At 44.2% G+C, this 19,492-nt stretch overlaps 1 protein-coding gene across 1 annotated transcript; it reads right to left on the minus strand.

Annotated features, from left to right (window-relative positions):
- Nucleotides 1-649: 649 nt before the first annotated feature.
- On the minus strand, nucleotides 650-19,084 carry LOC121579055 (nectin-1-like). The gene is made up of 8 exons (XM_045210385.1): nucleotides 18,901-19,084; nucleotides 12,784-12,895; nucleotides 12,330-12,677; nucleotides 11,854-12,168; nucleotides 11,642-11,750; nucleotides 11,394-11,530; nucleotides 5,996-6,116; nucleotides 650-1,161 (listed from the first exon to the last, which is right to left on the minus strand). Exons 2-8 carry the CDS (start codon nucleotides 12,848-12,850, stop codon nucleotides 1,035-1,037), a joined length of 1,224 nt encoding a protein of 407 aa, XP_045066320.1. The 5' UTR covers nucleotides 12,851-12,895; nucleotides 18,901-19,084; the 3' UTR covers nucleotides 650-1,034.
- Nucleotides 19,085-19,492: the final 408 nt, after the last annotated feature.

Below are 19,492 nucleotides of genomic sequence, written 5' to 3' on the forward strand. Positions count from 1 at the left end.
ATTTCAGTGAATAAAAGAGGAACCCTCCATCCCAAAGAAAAAATTTACCAAACTTCAACCCTGCTGATTGGTCAATTGTGAGTAGCAGGTGGTGGTCTGGTTTAAAAATCAAGCCTTTTGGTCACTGATGGCAAGGGACAACTGTCTCTATCAATAGGAGCAAGGAGAGGCACAATTGACCAGGACTAGGCTATAAATAGCCACACTACTGCCTCCCCACTCTTTAGTATTAAGACTAGTGAAATGTGTCTTTTAATTGACAGTATTGTTAGTTATGTGTTACAGTATTGTTGCTATTCAAATTAGGAGCTTAAAACAGATTATTATTATCTCTTTTGTAAGGCACTCCAGAGTAGTTCTTTGTCAGCCTCTAATGAAATTATATTTGGAGATGGGAAGAAAATGTTTTTTTGAGCTCGTGTTTTAAATAGTTCCCATTTAAGATTGTTGCATAGATCTGTCAGACTTAAGCCAGTAATATTGCCACAAGCACATACGGTATACTATATAGTACAGTTCCAACGGGTCAATGCAAAAAATCCTTTGCACTAGAAATGAAGGAAATGGTGCCCTCAAATGGTCAAACCATGTAGCTATTTAATACAAAAGGAATTGCTACATTCCAACATAATATTGTATGACATAATAATCCTACACAAATACAGTGATACTTAAACTTGCTTGAGGAATTTTTATCATTCAAATGATTAATGCTGTATCCTCTTATGCCTAATACAAACTCAGATGTCGAGGTACAGTTTTACCATTACAAACAAGTCTTTAACAAAACTGTCTGAAAATGTTAACATAAACAGTCAAGACCATAGAAAAACATATAACGCCCCATAGAAAAACATATAACGCCCCATAGAAATCACCTTCACACTTGTGTACTGTAGTGTGCTGTGGACTTCTAAACAGTTTAGATGCTAGTTAGAACATGTAAACATAGAAATTGCAAGAGCACAGAAAATACATGGCCCTGTTTTTAACATCGAGAAACCCCTCATGTTATCCAGTCAACATAAACCTTATCAAACTGCACCTTTCTGTTTCTCAACCTCAACGGACTCAGAAGCTGGAGAATCCTGGAGTTCTTTACGGCTTACCTTTCCTTGGTTTTGGCTGGTCTCTCCTCTACAAAAAAACAGTGCCATGGCTCTGCAGAAAAATACATAGTGCCTTCAGAAAGTATTCATACCCCTTGACTTATAACACATTTTGTTTTGTTACAGCCTGAATTCAAAATGGATTCAACAGATTTTTGTATTACCCATCTATACACAATACCCCATTATGACAAATTGAAAACATATTAGTAGAAATCTTTGCAAATCTATTGAAAATGAAATACAGAAATCTCTCATTTAAATAAGTATACACACCCCTGAATCAATACTTTGTAGAAGCACCTTTGGCAGCGATTACAGCTGTGAGTCTTTATGGTCTGCACAGCATGCTATCGACCCAGAGCATATGAGATTTTCTGCCGGAATCACTGGACCTTAAAACTGGATCATCGCAACTAGCTAGCTGCAACCGAATGGCTGTTGTTGGCTAATCACCACTGTCCCGACACACCAGTTAGCCTTGAGCTAGCCTCGAGCCAGGCCCATCTCCCAGCTATCTACCTCTCTGTCAACCGGACGGGACCTCCTAGTGTCGACACAGAGCCCCGCCGATCCATCACGACTGGTCTGCCGACGTAATCGTCTAATGTGGTTTCATCAGGCTTCCCGTTGCGACGACCACGAAGATCCATCTGCTAGCCCCGGCCCGCTAGCACACGCAATCAACAGCCGTGCCTCCTGCTCGCCTGTGCTGTAGCAGCCTACAAACTGCTCCCGGACTCACCTATTGCTGTTCACTGGACTTTATGATAACTCAGCTACACAGCTGATGCCTGCTGGACAGTTCCTTTACAAGATAGCCCATCCTGTTTATCTGTTTAGCCTCAGCCCAAACTTTCGTCGCCAATCTGCCTTGCCTATTGCTGTTTGGGTTAGTTCTTATTGTACAATTTCAATGTAGAACTCCCAGTCCCGCTCAACCTGCCTCAGACAGCTCCTTTGTCCCACACCCCACACACGCGGAGACCGGCTCAATCGGTGCCTCCAGTGATGCTCTCTTTCATCGTTACCAAATGCTTAGGTGTACCTCCACTGTACTCATATCCTTCCATATCCTTGTCTGTACATAATGCCCTGAATCTATTCTACAACTCCCGGAAATCTGCCCCTTTTCTTCTCTGTACCCAACGCACTAGAAGACCAGTTCTTAAAGCCTTTAGCCGTATCCTTATTCTATTCCTCCTCTGTTCCTCTGGTGATGTAGAGGTTAACCCAGGCCCTGTAGCCCCCAGTATCACTCCTAATCCCCAGGCACTATCATTTGTTGACTTCTGTAACTGTAAAAGGTTTGGTTTCTTGCAAGTTAACATCAGAAGCCTCCTCCCTAAGTTTGAGTTATTCACTGCGTTAGCACACTGCGTTAGCACACTCCGCCAAACCTGATGTTCTGGCAGTGTCTGAATCCTGGCTTAGGAAGGCCACCAATAATTCAGACATTTCCATCCCGGACTACAACATTTTTCATCTAGATAGAACTGCCAAAGGGGGCGGAGTTGCAATCTACTGTAGAGATAGCCTGCAGAGCTCTATCATACTATCCAGGTCTGTGCCCAAACAGAGCTTCTACTTCTAAAAATCCACCTTTCCAGAAATAAGTCTCTCACTGTTGCCGCTTGCTACAGACCCCCCTCAGCCCCGAGCTGTGCCCTGGACACCATATGTGAATTGCTTGCCCCCCATCTATCCTCAGAGTTCGTACTGCTTGGTGACCTAAACTGGGATATGCTAAACACCCCAGCCGTCCTACAATTTAACCTAGATGCCCGCAATCTCACACAAATTATCAAGGAACCTACCAGGTACAACCCTAAATCCGTAAAATGGGCACCCTCATAGATATCATCCTGACTAATTTACCCTCTAAATACACCTCCGCTGTCTTCAACCAGGATCTCAGCGATCATTGCCTCATTGCCTGTGTCCGTAATGGGTCCGCGGTCAAACGACCACCCCTCATCACTGTCAAACGCTCCCTAAAACACTTCAGCGAGCAGGCCTTTGTAATTGACCTGGCCCAGGTATCCTGGATGGATATTGACCTCATTCCGTCAGTAGAGGATGCCTGGATGTTCTTCAAAAGTGCTTTCCTCTCCATCTTAAATAAGCATGCCCCATTCAAAAAAGTCAGAACTAAGAACAGATATAGCCCCTGGTTCACCCCAGACTTGACTGCCCTTGACCAGCACAAAAACATCCTGTGGCGTACTGCATTAGCATCAAACAGCCCCCGCGATATGCAACTTTTCAGGGAAGTCAGGAACCAATATACACAATCAGTTAGGAAAGCAAAGGCTAGCTTTTTCAAACAGAAATGTGCATTCTGTAGCACTAACTCCAAAAGGTTTTGGGACACTGTAAAGTCCATGGAGAATAAGAGCACCTCCTCCCAGCTGCCCACTGCACTGAGGCTAGGAAACACTGTAACCACCGATAAATCTACGATAATCGAGAATTTCAATAAGCATTTTGCTACGGCTGGCCATGCTTTCCACCTGGCTACCCCTACCCCGGCCACCAGCTCTGCACTCTCCAAAGCAACTTGCCACTGCACTCTCCACTGCAACTTGCCAATGTGTCAAATCGGAGGGCCTGTTGTCTGGACCTCTGGCAGTCTCTATGGGAGTGCCACAGGGTTCAATTCTCGGGCCGACTCTATTCTCTGTGTATATCAATGATGTCGCTCTTGCTGCTGGTGACTCTCAGATCCACCTCTACGCAGAGGACACCATTTTGTATACATCTGGCCCTTCATTAGACACTGTGTTAACAAACCTCCAAACGAGCTTCAATGCCATACAACACTCCTTCCGTAGCCTCCAACTGCTCTTAAACGCTAGTAAAACTAAATGCATGCTCTTCAATCGAACGCTGCTTGCACCTGCCCGCCCGACTAGAATCACTACTCTCGGCGGGTCTGACTTAGAATATGTGGACAACTACAAATACCTAGGTGTCTGGTTAGACCGTAAACTCTCTTTCCAGACTCACATTAAGCATCTCCAATCCAAAGTTAAATCTAGAATCGACTTCCTATTTCGCAACAAAGCCTCCTTCACTCATGCTGCTAAACATGCCCTCGTAAAACTGACTATCCTACCGACCCTTGACTTCGGCGATGTCATTTACAAAATACATTACAACACTCTACTCAGCAAATTGGATGTAGTCTATCACAGTGCCATCCGTTATGTCACCAAAGCCCCATATACTACCCACCATTGTGACCTGTACGCTCTCGTTGGCTGGCCCTCACTACATATTAGTCGCCAAACCCACTGGCTCCAGGTCATCTATAAATCACTTCTAGGCAAATCCCCGCCTTATCTTAGCTCATTGGTCACCATAGCAACACCCACCCGTGGTATGCGTTCCATCAGGTATATCTCACTGGTCATCCCCAAAGCCAACACCTCCTTTGGCCGCCATTCCTTCCAGTTCTCTGCTGCAAATGACTGGAACGAACTGCAAAAATCTCTGAAGCTGGAGACTCTTATCTCCCTCACTAACTTTAAGCATCAGTTGTCAGAGCACCTTAGCGATCACTGCACCTGTACACAGCCCATCTGTAATTAGCCCACCCAACTACCTCATCCCCATATTGTTATTTACATTGTTATTTATTTTGCTCATTTGCACCCCAGTATCTCTATTTGCACATCATCTTCTGCAGATCTATCACTCCAGTGTTAACACTAAATTGTAATTATTTTGCACTATGGCCTATTTATTGCCTTACCTCCATAACTTACTACATTTGCACACACTGTATATAGATTTTCTATTGTGTTATTGACTGTACGTTTTTGTTTATTCCATATGTAACTGTGTTGTTGTTGTTTTTAATCGCACTGCTTTGCTTTATCTTGGCCAGGTCGCAGTTGTAAATGAGAACTTATTCTCAACTGGCTTACCTGGTTAAATAAAGGTGAAATAAAAATAAAATAAAAAAATGGGTTCATTTGTCCATCATTTTTTTCAAAATTCTTCAAGCTCTGTCAAATTGGCTGTTGATCATTGCTAGTCAAAACTGTAACCCGGCCACATTCACTGTCTTCTTGGTAATCAACTCCAGTGTAGATTTGGCCTTGGGTTTTAGGTTACTGTCCTGCTGAAAGGTGAACTCATCTCCCAGTGTTTGGTGAAAAGTAGACTGAACCAGGTTTTCCTTTAGGATTGTGCCTGTGATTAGCTCCATTCCGTTTTTTTGTTTTGTTGAAAAACTCCCCAGTCCTTAACGATTACAAGCATACCCATAACATGATGCAGCCACTACTATGCTTGAAAATATGGAGAGTGATACTCAGTAATGTGTTGTATTGGATTTGACCCAAACATAACACTTTGTATTTTTGTAGTATTACTTTAGTGCCTTGTTGCAAACAGGATGCATGTTTTGGAATATTTTATTCTATGCAGGCTTTCTTATTTTCACTCTGTCAATTAGATTAGTATTGTGGAGTAACTACAATGTTGTTCATCCATCCTCATTTTCTCCCATCACAGCAATTAAACTGTAACTGTTTTAAAGTCACGATTGGCCTCATGGTGAAATCCCTGAGCAGAGTCCTTCCTCTCTGGCAACTGAGTTAGGAAGGACGCCCGTACCTTTGTAGTGACTGGGTGTATTCATACAGTGTAATTAATAACCACCATGCTCAAAGGGATATTCAATGTCTGCTTTTTTAAAATCTCAATTTAATCAATTTTAAATTGAGGCCGTAACAACAAAATGTGGAACAAATCAAGAGGTGTGAATACTTTCTGAAGGCACTGTAAATATAATTTTAGACACAGCAGCAGCACATAATGATACTTGTCAATAAAGGTGTGTGTACACTGTTTGTCCTGAAGTTGTACAATGTTACCTCTCTCTCAGGGGTCCTCTGGAAAATAATAGCCAGAGAGATACAGCTACAACGCAGAGGAGGAGGAGGAGGATGGGGAGGAAAACCCACAAGGCTACTGGTGCAATGGAGCGCTGATCAACTGCAAATAGGAAAAACAGAACCTTTACTTTCCAACAATCTACCCTTTCTTAAATATTATAAGTAACAATAATGGAACATACCTTTGTGTTGAAAACAGAGCTGGGGATATACACTGAGTGTACAAAACATTAGGAACACCTGCTCTTTCCATTACATAGACTAACCAGGTGAAAGCTATGATCCCTTATTGATGTCACTTGTTAAATCCACTTAAATCAGTGTAGATGAAGGGGAGGAGACAGGTTAAAGAATAATTTCTAAGCCTTGAGACAATTGGGACATGGATTGTGTATGTGTGCCATTCAGAGGGTGAATGGGCAAGACAAAATATTTAAGTAACTTTAAAACGGGATATGGTAGTAGCTGCCAGGCGCACCGGTTTGAGTGTGTCAAGAACTGCAATGCTGTTGGGTTTTTCACGCTCAACAGTTTCCCATGTGCACCAAGAATGGTCCACCACCCAAAGGACATCCAGCCAACTTGACACAACTGTGGGAAGCATTGGAGTCAACATGAGCCAGCTGAACTGAACTGCCTGAGAGCCATCGGGAGAGGTTGTGTTTTTCTCTAGCAGGAGGTAAGCTTCTCATATGGTGTTGAGTAAAGCTTAAACCATGTATTAGATCGTAGGTAGGTAGTTAGTTGTAGTTAGGTATTGTAGTTATTGTAGGTTAGTATTGTTGTTATTGTAGGTTTCCGTAGGTAATTATTGTAGGTTAGTATCGAAGCACGAGGCTAGCTAGCTAGCGGGTAGCTACTGGTAACGTTTAGCAACGGTGGAGAGCTGTTTCCAATGTTAATGTGCTGCTAGCCAACGTTTAATTTTTGCTGCGTTATCCGTTATGAAAGGAACTAGACACGGACATGAATTATCTGTTTAGTGTGTTAACACACTCTTGGCAGTTTGTTGTAACCAAGTATTGGTGCTAAACTGTGTGTTAATGGATGCTAGCATGCTAGTTAGCTATGGCGTCATAGCTAGGCATCGTGGGTTGTTGTGGGTAGTTACTGTAGGTTGGCAGTGTCTTCGGCCGTGCCGGCTGTAGCACGAGCGAGCTAACTAGCCGTTTTTCGAACAGAGTCAGAGTCAACACAGTAGCCATTGTGTGCCGGGTGTAGCACGAAGCTAGCTAGCTAGCCGTTCTTCAAACAAAGTCAACACAGTGGCCATTGCTAGCTACCCAACACGACCAGCTAACTGTACTGTAGTAGCTAAATACAATATACTTGTCCTAGCTAGCCAACGTTTAATCATTGCTGCGTCATGAAAGGAACTTGACACAGACACGAATGATCTGTTTAGTGTGTTAACACACTATTGGTGGTTTGTTGTGACCAAGTGTTGGTGCTAAACTGTGTGTTACTGGATGCTAGCATGCTAGTTAGCTAGTTAACACACTATTAGTGGTTTGTTGTGACCAAGTGTTGGTGCTAAACTGTGTGTTATTGTTATTGGATGCTATCATGCTAGTTAGCTATGGTGTCATAGTTAGCTAGCTGAATAAAGTGGGTTGAGTCTATTCCTTTAAACATTGAACCGCTGTGGTTCACAACAATTCTGATTTCTAAAGGTGGAAGTTGGGAGAGTTTTTGTTCGGGTGGTTCAGTGAAACAATTTTAGTTTCTGAGGTAGAAGTTTTTGGTGAGGGAGGCCCTGCTCTCTCCTCTCCCAGATGCTTAGCTCATTTCATTCCGATCTCCTCTGCATTTTTGTAGCCATTTGCTACAGCCTGTCAACTATGCCTCTGCCTATCCCTGTTCTCTCCTCTCTGCACAGGCTACACAAACGCACCACACCGCGTGGCTGCTGCCTCTCTAACCTGGTGGTCCCTGCACGCACCCCACACCTGGAGTTCCAGGTCTCAGGCAGCCTCTGGAACTGCCGTTCTGCTGCCAACAAAGCTGACTTCATCCCAGCCTATGCCAACCTCCAGTCCCTCGACTTCCTGGCGCTGACGGAAACATGGATTACCACTGAAAACACTGCTACTCCTACTGCTCTCTCCTCGTCTGACCATGTGTTCTCGCATACCCCGAGAGCATCTGGTCAGAGGGGTGGTGGTACAGGAATCCTCATCTCTCCCAAGTGGACATTCTCAATTTTTCCCCCTAACCCATCTGTCTATCTCCTCATTTGAATTCCATGCTGTCACAGTCACTAGCCCATTTAAGCTTAATATCCTTGTCATCTATCGCCCTCCAGGTTCCCTTGGAGAGTTCATCAATGAGCTTGACGCCTTGATAAGTTCCTTTCCTGAGGATGGCTCACCCCTCACAGTTTTGGGGGATTTCAACCTCCCTATGTCCACATTTGACTCATTTCTCTCTGCCTCCTTCTTTCCACTCCTCTCCTCTTTTGACCTCACCCTCTCACCGTCCCCCTACTCACAAGGCAGGCAATACGCTTGACCTCATCTTCACTAGATGCTGCTCCTCTACTAATCTCACTGCAACTCCCCTCCATGTCTCCGACCACTACTTTGTTTCCTTTTCTCTCTCGCTCTCCTCCCACACTACTCACTCTGCCCCTACACAGATGGTAATGCGCCGCCGCAACCTTCGCTCTCTCTCTCCCACTACTCTCTCCTCTTCCATCCTATCATCTCTTCCCTCTGCTCAATCCTTCTCCCTCCAATCTCCTGATTCTGCCTCCTCAACCCTCCTCTCCTCCCTTTCTGCATCCTTTGACTCTCTGTGTCCCCTATCCTCCCGGCCGGCTCGGTCCTCCCCTCCAGCTCCGTGGCTTGATGACTCATTGCGAGCTCACAGAACAGAGCTCCGGGCAGCGGAGCGGAAATGGAAGAAAACTAAACTCCCTGCCGACCTGGCATCTTTTCACTCCCTCCTCTCTACATTTTCTTCATCTGTTTCTGCTGCTAAGGCCACCTTCTACCACTCTAAATTCCAAGCATCTGCCTCTAACCCTAAGAAACTCTTTGCCACATTTTTCTCCCTCCTGAATCCCCCCTCTCTGTGGATGACTTCGTCAACCACTTTGAAAAGAAGGTTGACGACATCCGATCCTCGTTTGTTAAGTCTAATGACACTGCTGGTCCTGCTCACACTGCCCTACCCTATGCTTTGACTTCTTTCTCCCCTCTCTCTCCAGATAAAATCCTGCGACTTGTGACTGCAGGCCGCCCAACAACCTGCCCGCTTGACCCCATCCCCTCCTCTCTTCTCCAGACCATCTCCGGTGACCTTCTCCCCTACCTCACCTCGCTGATCAACTCATCCTTGACCGCTGGCCATGTCCCTTCCGTCTTCAAGAGAGCGAGAGTTGCTCCCCTTCTCAAAAAACCAACACTCGACCCCCACTGATGTCAACAACTACAGACCAGTATCCCTTCTTTCTTTTCTTTCCAAAACTATTGAGCGTGCCGTCTTTAGCCAACTCTCTTGCTATCTCTCTCAGAATGACCTTCTTGATCCAAACCAATCAGGTTTCAGGACTGGTCATTCAACTGAGACTGCTCTTCTCTGTGTCACGGAGGCTCTCCGCACTGCTAAAGCTAACTCTCTCTCCTCTGCTCTTGTCCTTCTAGACCTGTCTGCTGCCTTTGATACTGTGAACCATCAGATCCTCCTCTTCACCCTCTCCGAGCTGGGCATCTCCGGCGCGGCTCACTCCTGGATTGCGTCCTACCTGACCGGTCGCTCCTACCAAGTGGCGTGGCGAGAAGCTGTCTCCGCACCACGTGCTCTCACCACTGGTGTCCCCCAGGGCTCAGTTCTAGGCCCTCTCCTTTTCTCCCTATACACCAAGTCACTTGGCTCTGTCATATCCTCACACGGCCTCTCCTATCATTGCTACGCTGACGATACACAACTAATCTTCTCCTTTCCCCCTTCTGATAACCAGGTGGCGAATCGCATCTCTGCATGTCTGGCAGACATATCAGTATGGATGACGGATCACCACCTCAAGCTGAACCCTGGCAAGACGGAGCTGCTCTTCCTCCCGGGAAGGACTGCCCGTTCCATGATCTCGCCATCACGGTTGACAACTCCGTTGTGTCCTCCTCCCAGAGTGCGAAGAGCCTTGGCGTGACCCTGGACAACACCCTGTCGTTCTCCGCTAACATCAAGGCGGTGACCCGCTCCTGCAGGTTCATGCTCTACAACATTCGGAGAGTACGACCCTGCCTTACACAGGAAGCGGCACAGGTCCTAATCCAGGCACTTGTCATCTCCCGTCTGGATTACTGCAACTCGCTGTTGGCTGGCCTCCCTGCATGTGCCATTAAACCCCTACAACTCATCCAGAATGCCGCAGCCCGTCTGGTGTTCAACCTTCCCAAGTTCTCTCACGTCACCCCCCCTCCTCCGCACACTCCACTGGCTTCCAGTTGAAGCTCGCATCCGTTACAAGACCATGGTGCTTGCCTTTGGAGCAGCGAGGGGAACGGCACCTCTGTACCTTCAGGCTCTGATCAGTCCCTACACCCAAACGAGGGCATTGCGTTCATCCACCTCTGGCCTGCTGGCTCCCTTCCTCTGCGGGAAGCATAGTTCCCGCTCAGCCCAGTCAAAACTGTTCGCTGCTCTGGCACCCCAATGGTGGAACAAGCTCCCTCACGACACCAGGACAGCGGAGTCACTCACCACCTTCCGGAGACATTTAAAACCCCACCTCTTTAAGGAATACCTGGGATAGGATAAAGCAATCCTTCTACCCCCCCCCCCACACACACAGCGGAGTCGCTCACCACCTTCCGGAGACATTTGAAACCCCACCTCTTTAAGGAATACCTGGGATAGGATAAAGTAATCCTTCTCCCCCCCCCACACACACACAGCGGAGTCGCTCACCACCTTCCGGAGACATTTGAAACCCCACCTCTTTAAGGAATACCTGGGATAGGATAAAGTAATCCTTCTACCCCTCCCCCCCAAAAAATTGTAAAGTGGTTATCCCACTGGCTATAGGGTGAATGCATCAATTTGTGAGTCGCTCTGGACTAGAGCGTCTGCTAAATGACGTAAATGTGCCCTTGAGCAAGGCACTTAACCCTAATTGCTCCTGTAAGTCGCTCTGGATAAGAGCGTCTGCTAAATGACTAAAATGTAAATGTAAATGTAAATGAATGCTTTCGACACCTTGTAGAGTCCATGCCCTGACAAATTGAGGGCAAAATGGGGTGCAAAATGGGGTGCAACTCAATATTAAGGAGGTGTTCCTAATGTTTTGTACAGTCAGTGTATGTTCAAGTTCTGTAGAATGTACGACTCAAATTAATTAATTCAATGTCAAGATGGCTACCTACATCATTACCTTTATGCACATACAGGAAACCAGATGCTGCTCCGTATGGGTTGGACACCTCACAGCTGTACAGACCACTGAAGTCAGAGCCCACCTTCTCTAACTCCAACAAGCCCCCAGTCTCGCTGAGATTTGATCTATTCAGTCTATAAGACAAATGTAGACACATAGCAAAACATAGACGTAGACAATGATTCTTAGAAAATGGGTTGGGGGAAATGAAATACTCATCATTAACAAGAATGTGAACAACTGACCTCTTCCATGTGAACTCTGTTGGAGTGGGGTTGGCATCTACTACACACTGAAACGCCAGTACCTGGGGTGCTCTCTCATGAAGGATGAATTTGACCGAATTTGGAGGATCTGTAGAATTGGCAAAAAGTTGTACCACATTATTTATGTGCTGTTACTGTTGTGTCTAATATTGAGTAACAGCACTGTGGCTGTTGTCATTGAGAATACTCACAGTGTACATCTAGCTCATAGGGAATGACCCTCTGCTGGCTCAGAGTGGTGTGGTTTACCAGGCACTGAACCTCCTGTTGGTGCATGACTCTGGAGGGCTCTCCCTTCAGATGGACCCTCACCGTGGTGGTGTCGTCTGGGTTCAGTGTAGTGTTGGTTGAGGTTGTCAGACTCAGTGGTAGTCTTGCACTGGCCGTGCTCCACTGTACCTCTGCAGGGGGCTTGGCGTTAGCCGCTGTGCATGTGGCCAAGATGCTCTCCTGCCCCTCAGCAACCACGGGTGGAGTCTCCACAGCAACCGAAATCACAGGAGGAACTATTGGGAAAAAACACAATAAACACATTGACTTAATATGAATGTATGTCTTTATATACTTTAAAACCTAACCCTTGGATAGCAGGTAAAGGAACACCCTTAACATAATTGTATCAAACTACTCATTCCATTGGGGAAATACATCATAAATAACCTCTTACTTTGGACATTGAGGTGGATCTCTGTCATGTATGGCCCACTGGGGAACACAGTGAAGATGCAGGTGTAGACACCCTCATCAGTCAGGGACACATCCCCCAGTCGGATAGAGCCCACCAGTGCTGTGGTGTTCCCAATGAAGCCCACCCTGTCCCCCCGCCCTTTGACATGTGATGGACCATAGGTTGGGGTGATGATGAAGAAGTTGTGGTTGGCACGGTAACCCCTGGTACTCTTCTGCCATGAGATCTGGATGAGCTCCTCGTCTGTCTCTATGAGCTCACAGGTCAAGTCTGCGTGTTGTCCTTGAGTCACTGTTGGGCGGCCATTGTAAGAGATGACTCTGATACCTAAAGAAAAATTAGCAAGATGCATAAGAGAGCAAATTCTCAGACTCTTCTTGATATTGTGGAGAACAAATGTTATGGGTTTGCTTTGCATCGCTCCAACACTCACCAACTCCAGTCTGAGTCAGCATGAGAAAGATGCCCACCAGAACCCACAAATATGTTTGATTGTTCATTGGTAGGCTATCTCGTGTATGACAACTTCAAGTAAACATTCTAATCTGGGGGGGGGGGAAACACAGTTTAGGCCTATGCATAAGCAAAATTAGAATGAAACAAGCCTGAGATGTAGACCAAGGGGCAAGATTACAACACCAGTAACCTAAATATGGGTCAAGGGGCGGAATCAGACAAGAAATCGGCCCTGGCATAACACGCCTACACATTTTTTTTCTTGAGGCCCCCATTATTAGCCAGATACTGAGAATGTTAACATGCATGCTAATAATTCAATGTTAAACTGATTATGCACGCACTAACTGTAAGTCGCTCTGGATAAGAGCGTCTGCTAAATGACTAAAATGTAAAATTATGACAATAGGCCGAGTTAATCATTAGTCATGTAAACACCTTACTCTGATTATCTTGAATCGGCGTAGGGTCATAATCAAAGTAAGCATATGCCTAGATTTCTGAGCAATCTTTCCAATTATTAGGACATGTACAGTGCATTCGGAAAGTATTCAGACCCTTCTTCCACATTTTGTTATGTTACAGCCTTATTCTAAAATAGATTATTTTTTTCCTCATCAATCTACACACAATACCCCATAATGACAAAGCGAAAACAGGATTTTAGAAATTTCAGCAAATGTATTAACATTTAAAAACAGAAATACCTTATTTACATAAGTATTCAGACCTTTGCTATGAGACTCGAAATTAAGCTCAGGTGCATCCTGTTTCCATTGATCAACCTTGAGATGTTTCTACAACTTGATTGGAGTCCACCTGTGGTAAATTCAATTGATTGGACATGATTTGGAAAGGCACACACCTGTCTATATAAGGTCCCACAGTTGACAGTGCATGTCAGAGCAGAAAAACAAGCCATGAGGTCGAAGGAATTGTCCGTAGAGCTCCGAGACAGGATTGTGTCGAGGCACAGATCTGGGGAAGGGTGCCAAAAAATCTCTGTAGCATTGAAGGTCCCCAAGAACACAGTGGCCTCCATCATTCTTAAATGGAAGATGTTTAGAACCACCAAGACTCTTCCTAGAGCTGGCCACCTTGGTCAGGGAGGTGACAAAGAACATGATGGTCACTCTGACAGAGCTCCAGAGTTCCTCTGTGGAGATGGGAGAACCTTCCAGAAGGACAACCATCTCTGCAGCACTCCACCAAATCAGGCCTTTATGGTAGAGTGGCCAGATGGAAGCCACCCCTCAGTAAAAGGCACATGACAACCCACTTGGAGTTTACCAAAAGGCACCTAAAGGACTCTCAGACCATGAGAAACAAGATTATCTGTTCTGATGAAACCAAGATGGAACTCTTTGGCCTGAATGCCAAGTGTCACCATGCTGTCGGGATGTTTTTCAGCGGCAGGGACTAGGAGACTAGCCATGATCGAGGGAAAGATGAACGGAGCAAAGTACAGAGAGATCCTTGATGAAAACCTGCTCCAGAGCGCTCAGGACCTCAGACTGGGGTGAAGATTCACCTTCTAACAGGACAATGACCCTAAGCACACAGCCAAGACAACGCAGGAGTGGCTTCGGGACAAGTCTCTGAATGTCCTTGAGTGGCCCAGCCAGAGCCCGGACTTGAACCCGATCGAACATCTCTGGAGAGACCTGAAAATAGCTGTGCAGCGACGCTCCCCATCCAACCGTACAGTGCCAGAGAGGATCTGCAGAGAAGAATGGGAGAAACTCCCCAAATACAGGTGTGCCAAGCTTGTAGCATCATACCCAAGAAGACTCGAGGCTGTAATCTCTGTCAAACGTGCTTCAACAAAGTACTGAGTCAAGGGGCTGAATACTTATGGAAATGTCATATCTGTTTTTTGTTTTTTATAAAAGTGCCAAAAATGTCTACAAACCTGTTTTTGCTTTGTCATTATGGGGTATTGTGTGTAGATTGATGTGGGGGGAAAACAATTGAATCCATTTTAGAATAAGGCTGTAACGTAACAAAATGTGGAGAAAGTCAAGGGGTCTGAATACTTTCCGAATGCACTGTAAACACCTTAATGGGAGTTCCAGCAGAGTATTGGATCTGTGCATGTGCTAGCACCAGCTTACCTCTTTTGCGCGAGTGAAGTCAGTTCGGAAAAACTTAAAGTATGCACACATTTTATGTCCAAACTCAGAATCAAATAATCTTCCCAAAAATAACATGGTCGCTGTGATAGAATCTTTATTTTGATTGCAGATTTTCAGCATTTATCAAAGTCCCACCAGGTAGCCTGATTTTAGATGTGTCCATATTAACAGGATTATTAGGGAAATTGTTCTTCTTGCAAAGCATGTAAACTTTTTAATCGAACTAATATATTAATCTGAGTATAATAATTGTATTATTGTGTGCATGTAAATGTGCTCAATGATAATTTTGCACACAAAAAACAAGTTAGCCTACTGGGCTAAAAATGGACCAGCTCATCTGGAATTTGCCCGAAATGCCAAATGGCCGATCGCTCCCTTAGGTCTACTGGGAGAAGATTTAATTAAGTTCTGGAATTTTACCGCAACTTCCGCTCACCATTGCTGTTAGCCTAGCCTACATTTTACCTTCAGTCAGAGCCGCAGCTATTGGTCTACTACAGGGTTCCCCAAATTGCAACCTGCAGGCCGAATTTTAATTGTTGGACATAACAGACTAAAAACACCAGGAAATGAGCTGCAAGTTATTTTAATTTTGAACATCTGTTCCCAAGTATTCCCATGCATAATGGAGAGACGTGATCGTATACAAATGTAAGCAAGTCTGAAATTATTATGTTTTAGTCAAATATTATATCTGTTTGGGATACTTGCGGTCAATTTGCAGTCTACAAATTATTTGTAATTATGTTACGGCCCCGCGACCATCCACTCAAGAAAAAACTGAACAAAAATGTCAAAGATTTTACTGAGTTACAGTTCATATAAGGAAATCAGTCAATTTAAATAAATGAATTAGGGACTAATCTATGGATTTCACATGACTGGGAATACAAATATGGATATGTTGGTCACAGATGGTGTGACCACCATTTGCCTCATGCAGCGCGACACTCCTTGATCAAGCTGTTGATTGTGGCCTGTGGAATGTTGTCCCAATCCTCTTCAATGGCTGGATATTGGCGGGAACTGGAACACGCTGTCGTACACGTCGATCCAGCGCATCCCAAACATTCTCAATGGGTGACATGTCTAGTGAGTATGCAGGCCATGGAAGAACTGGGAAATGTTCAGCTTCCAGGAATTGGGTACAGATCCTTTCGACATGGGCCGTGCATTATCATGCTGAAACATGAGGTGATGGTGGCGGGTGAATGGCATGACAACGGGCTTCTGGATTTCGTCACATTATCTCTGTGCATTCAAATTGCCATAGATAAAATGCTGTTTTTCCTATAACCAGAGAAAGTTAAATAGTCCTCGATATTAAAAAAGACTCAAGCCGCTAATAATAACAATGCAAGCTTATGGAAACACTGCTATACTCATTCATTGCAGCTGGTTGTAGCGTGAGTGGAGGTAGGGAGAACGGGCATTTTATGGCTCATAAAAGTCTTGAACAGTGTTAGCAGTGCTCAATAACTTAAACATGAACTTACTCATAAAAACAGCAGCTCTTTGCTCTATTCTTTGAGTCTCTCTCGTCATGGTTTTAACCGTTTTTAAAATAAAGTATCAACTTTGCTGTGCATTCGAGGCTTCTTTTTACAGTCTTTGGCTCGAAGAAACTGCGCAGACACAGTGATCTGATCTATCTGATTGGCCAGCGTTAGGCCTATAGGTGCATTTGATTTGCTCTCTGGTCTTGCCAGGTAGGCGGAGTTCTACCTTCAGACACATGAAATGGTTCAAAATGGGAACACTTTTGCCTTCCCGGGGACAGGGCCACAGAATCTAGTGCACCTACCGCCAACATCACAAAACAAACTAAAATAACATAGGAACGCAAGGCTTTACCACAGAGTTTCTAAACCCAGAGCATCGCTAGACTTCTGGGAACGCTTGTGAAGCAGACCAGGCTGGGGTTTTGGGTTAGAGAAGTCAATGAGAGAAGTTAAAAATTCTTCCTTAGTTGTTAATTTTGTCGAAATCTAAAGACACAACCTAGATTCGAGCCAATGTCTGAAGTAGTTGAACATGTTATTACTCCAACCTCCTGCAAGTGTCAAACTGACACGTTTTCATTTTCGTCAAAAACTACTTTATATTGAAGGAGTGCCTTTGATTTGACGGCCTGCACATGCGCAATTCGGCGCGAGACAAACGCTAGACCTGATGACGTGTTTCTGCGCTATAGCTTGGTGCTTAGCTAGCCAACATTGCCATGACATCACCTACAAGCGTGATCGGGGATTTCTATTGGAGAAGCAGTTTCTGCCTATCTTAATACTGTACTGACTTTGACATTGTTGTTTTTATACAGAAATGTTTGATGATCAACTAGGAATATGGAAGCCCATTCCCGGCCGAATTTTTTTTTAAGTATGTCGAAATTTCGAGATACATAAGTCAATATTTTTTAGATACCTACAGTGAGGGAAAAAAGTATTTGATCCCCTGCTGATTTTGTACGTTTGCCCACTGACAAAGATATGATCAGTCTATAATTTTAATGGTAGGTTTATTTGAACAGTGAGAGACAGAATAACAACAACAAAATCCAGAAAAATGCATGTCAAAAATGTTATAAATTGATTTGCATTTTAATGAGGGAAATAAGTATTTGACCCCTCTACAAAACATGACTTAGTACTTGGTGGCAAAAACCTTGTTGGCAATCACAGAGGTCAGACGTTTCTTGTAGTTGGCCACCAGGTTTGCACACATCTCAGGAGGGATTTTGTCCCACTCCTCTTTGGAGACCTTCTCCAAGTAATTAAGGTGTCGAGGCTGACGTTTGGCAACTCGAACATTCAGCTCCCTCCACAGATTTTCTATGGGATTAAGGTCTGGAGACTGGCTAGGCCACTCTACGACCTTAATGTGCTTCTTCTTGAGCCACTCCTTTGTTGCCTTGGCCGTGTGTTTTGGGTCATTGTCATGCTGGAATACCCATCCACGACCCATTTTCAATGCCCTGGCTGAGGGAAGGAGGATCTCACCCAAGATTTTACGGTACATGGCCCCGTCCAGAGCTCTTTGGTCTTGGCCATGGTGGAGAGTTTGGAATCTGATTGATTGATTGCTTCTGTGGACAGGTGTCTTTTATACAGGTAACAAACTGAGATTAGGAGCACTCCCTTTAAGAGTGTGCTCCTGATCTCAGCTCGTTACCTGTATAAAAGACACCTGGGAGCCAGAAATCTTTCTGATTGAGAGGGGGTCAAATACTTATTTCCCTCATTAAAATGCAAATCAATTTATAACATTTTTGACATGCGTTTTTCTGGATTTTGTTGTTGTTATTCTGTCTCTCACTGTTCAAATAAACCTACCATTAAAATTATAGACTGATCATGTCTTTGTCAGTGGGCAAACGTACAAAATCAGCAGGGGATCAAATACTTTTTTCCCTCACTGTATATAACGCTTTTGTGTCAATACTTTTTTATTAAACCGAATCAAAAGTGTTGGGGCAAATGCTAGCTCACCACACGACGTTTGCAGGCTGCCAAACTGTGCTAATCTCTGCAACATGGCTAGATGGATATTGCACAAATTGCTACAAATGAAGATATCCTATATGTATGTTCTACTTTCTCTAAATTTCGAGTTAGTATCTCGAGATGTTGACTTAGTATCTCGAAATGTAGATAGTATAAAAACATGTATAGATAATATCTCGAAATGTTGACCTATGTATCTAGAAATGTTTTTTGGTTGGCGGCAATACGCTTCCATAATGAATGCCTTGGAGATCTCCTGGTTAGTGACCATGGTACACTCGTTTATAGGCTACTGTTCATTTGAAGCATTTATTTTTTACATAACGTTGCTTGTTTGTATCAGTTGCAAAGACATTGGCAACTTTGTTCTGAAGTTATCGGCGGTCACAGAGAGCCAGATCAATCATGTCATTCTATTTTTAGGCCCAAAAAAGCATCTAAGTATGCACTTACCTGTTCTACAAGTGGTCTGTGCCTGGTGTTAGATTAGGAGCGTTTTCAAGTGCAATGTTAATAACTATGTTTTTGGGAAGCAGATCGGAGATTTAACGATGCTCCTACAAAGGTTCTAAGGATGAACTTTTGGGAAACCCTTTGTGGTGTGGAAAGTTGGAAACCAAAGACAGTTCATCCACAGTTTCTTTGTTTCATCCTCTGTGAAAAACGTGTTCGTAGTGACCTGTTCAGTCATAGACCGTATTTATATAGTTTTTTATTTATTTCACAGACCATGTTTAATTAATTCAGACATAATGTAAATTATTTGGGCCATTAATAAAATTTTTGGGTGCACATATTTCACAGATTGCCAATACATTCTAAATGTGCTTATTTGTATTAGGACAAATGTGCACCCCAAAATGTAATTCATGGCCCAAATAATTAATATTATGTCTGAAATAATTTTAACTGAATTAATTACGCATGTCAAATAAAAATATTTTGCTTAATTTGCCAAAATACGTCATACATTTGTTGCAACGAAATAAAAAAATGAGAGTTGCAACACAGAATATCGCGTCTTCCTCTCTGCCTGCAATTGTCG

Source organism: Coregonus clupeaformis, chromosome 34 (assembly GCF_020615455.1).
Source record: "Coregonus clupeaformis isolate EN_2021a chromosome 34, ASM2061545v1, whole genome shotgun sequence".
Classification (NCBI taxonomy): Eukaryota; Metazoa; Chordata; class Actinopteri; order Salmoniformes; family Salmonidae; genus Coregonus; species Coregonus clupeaformis.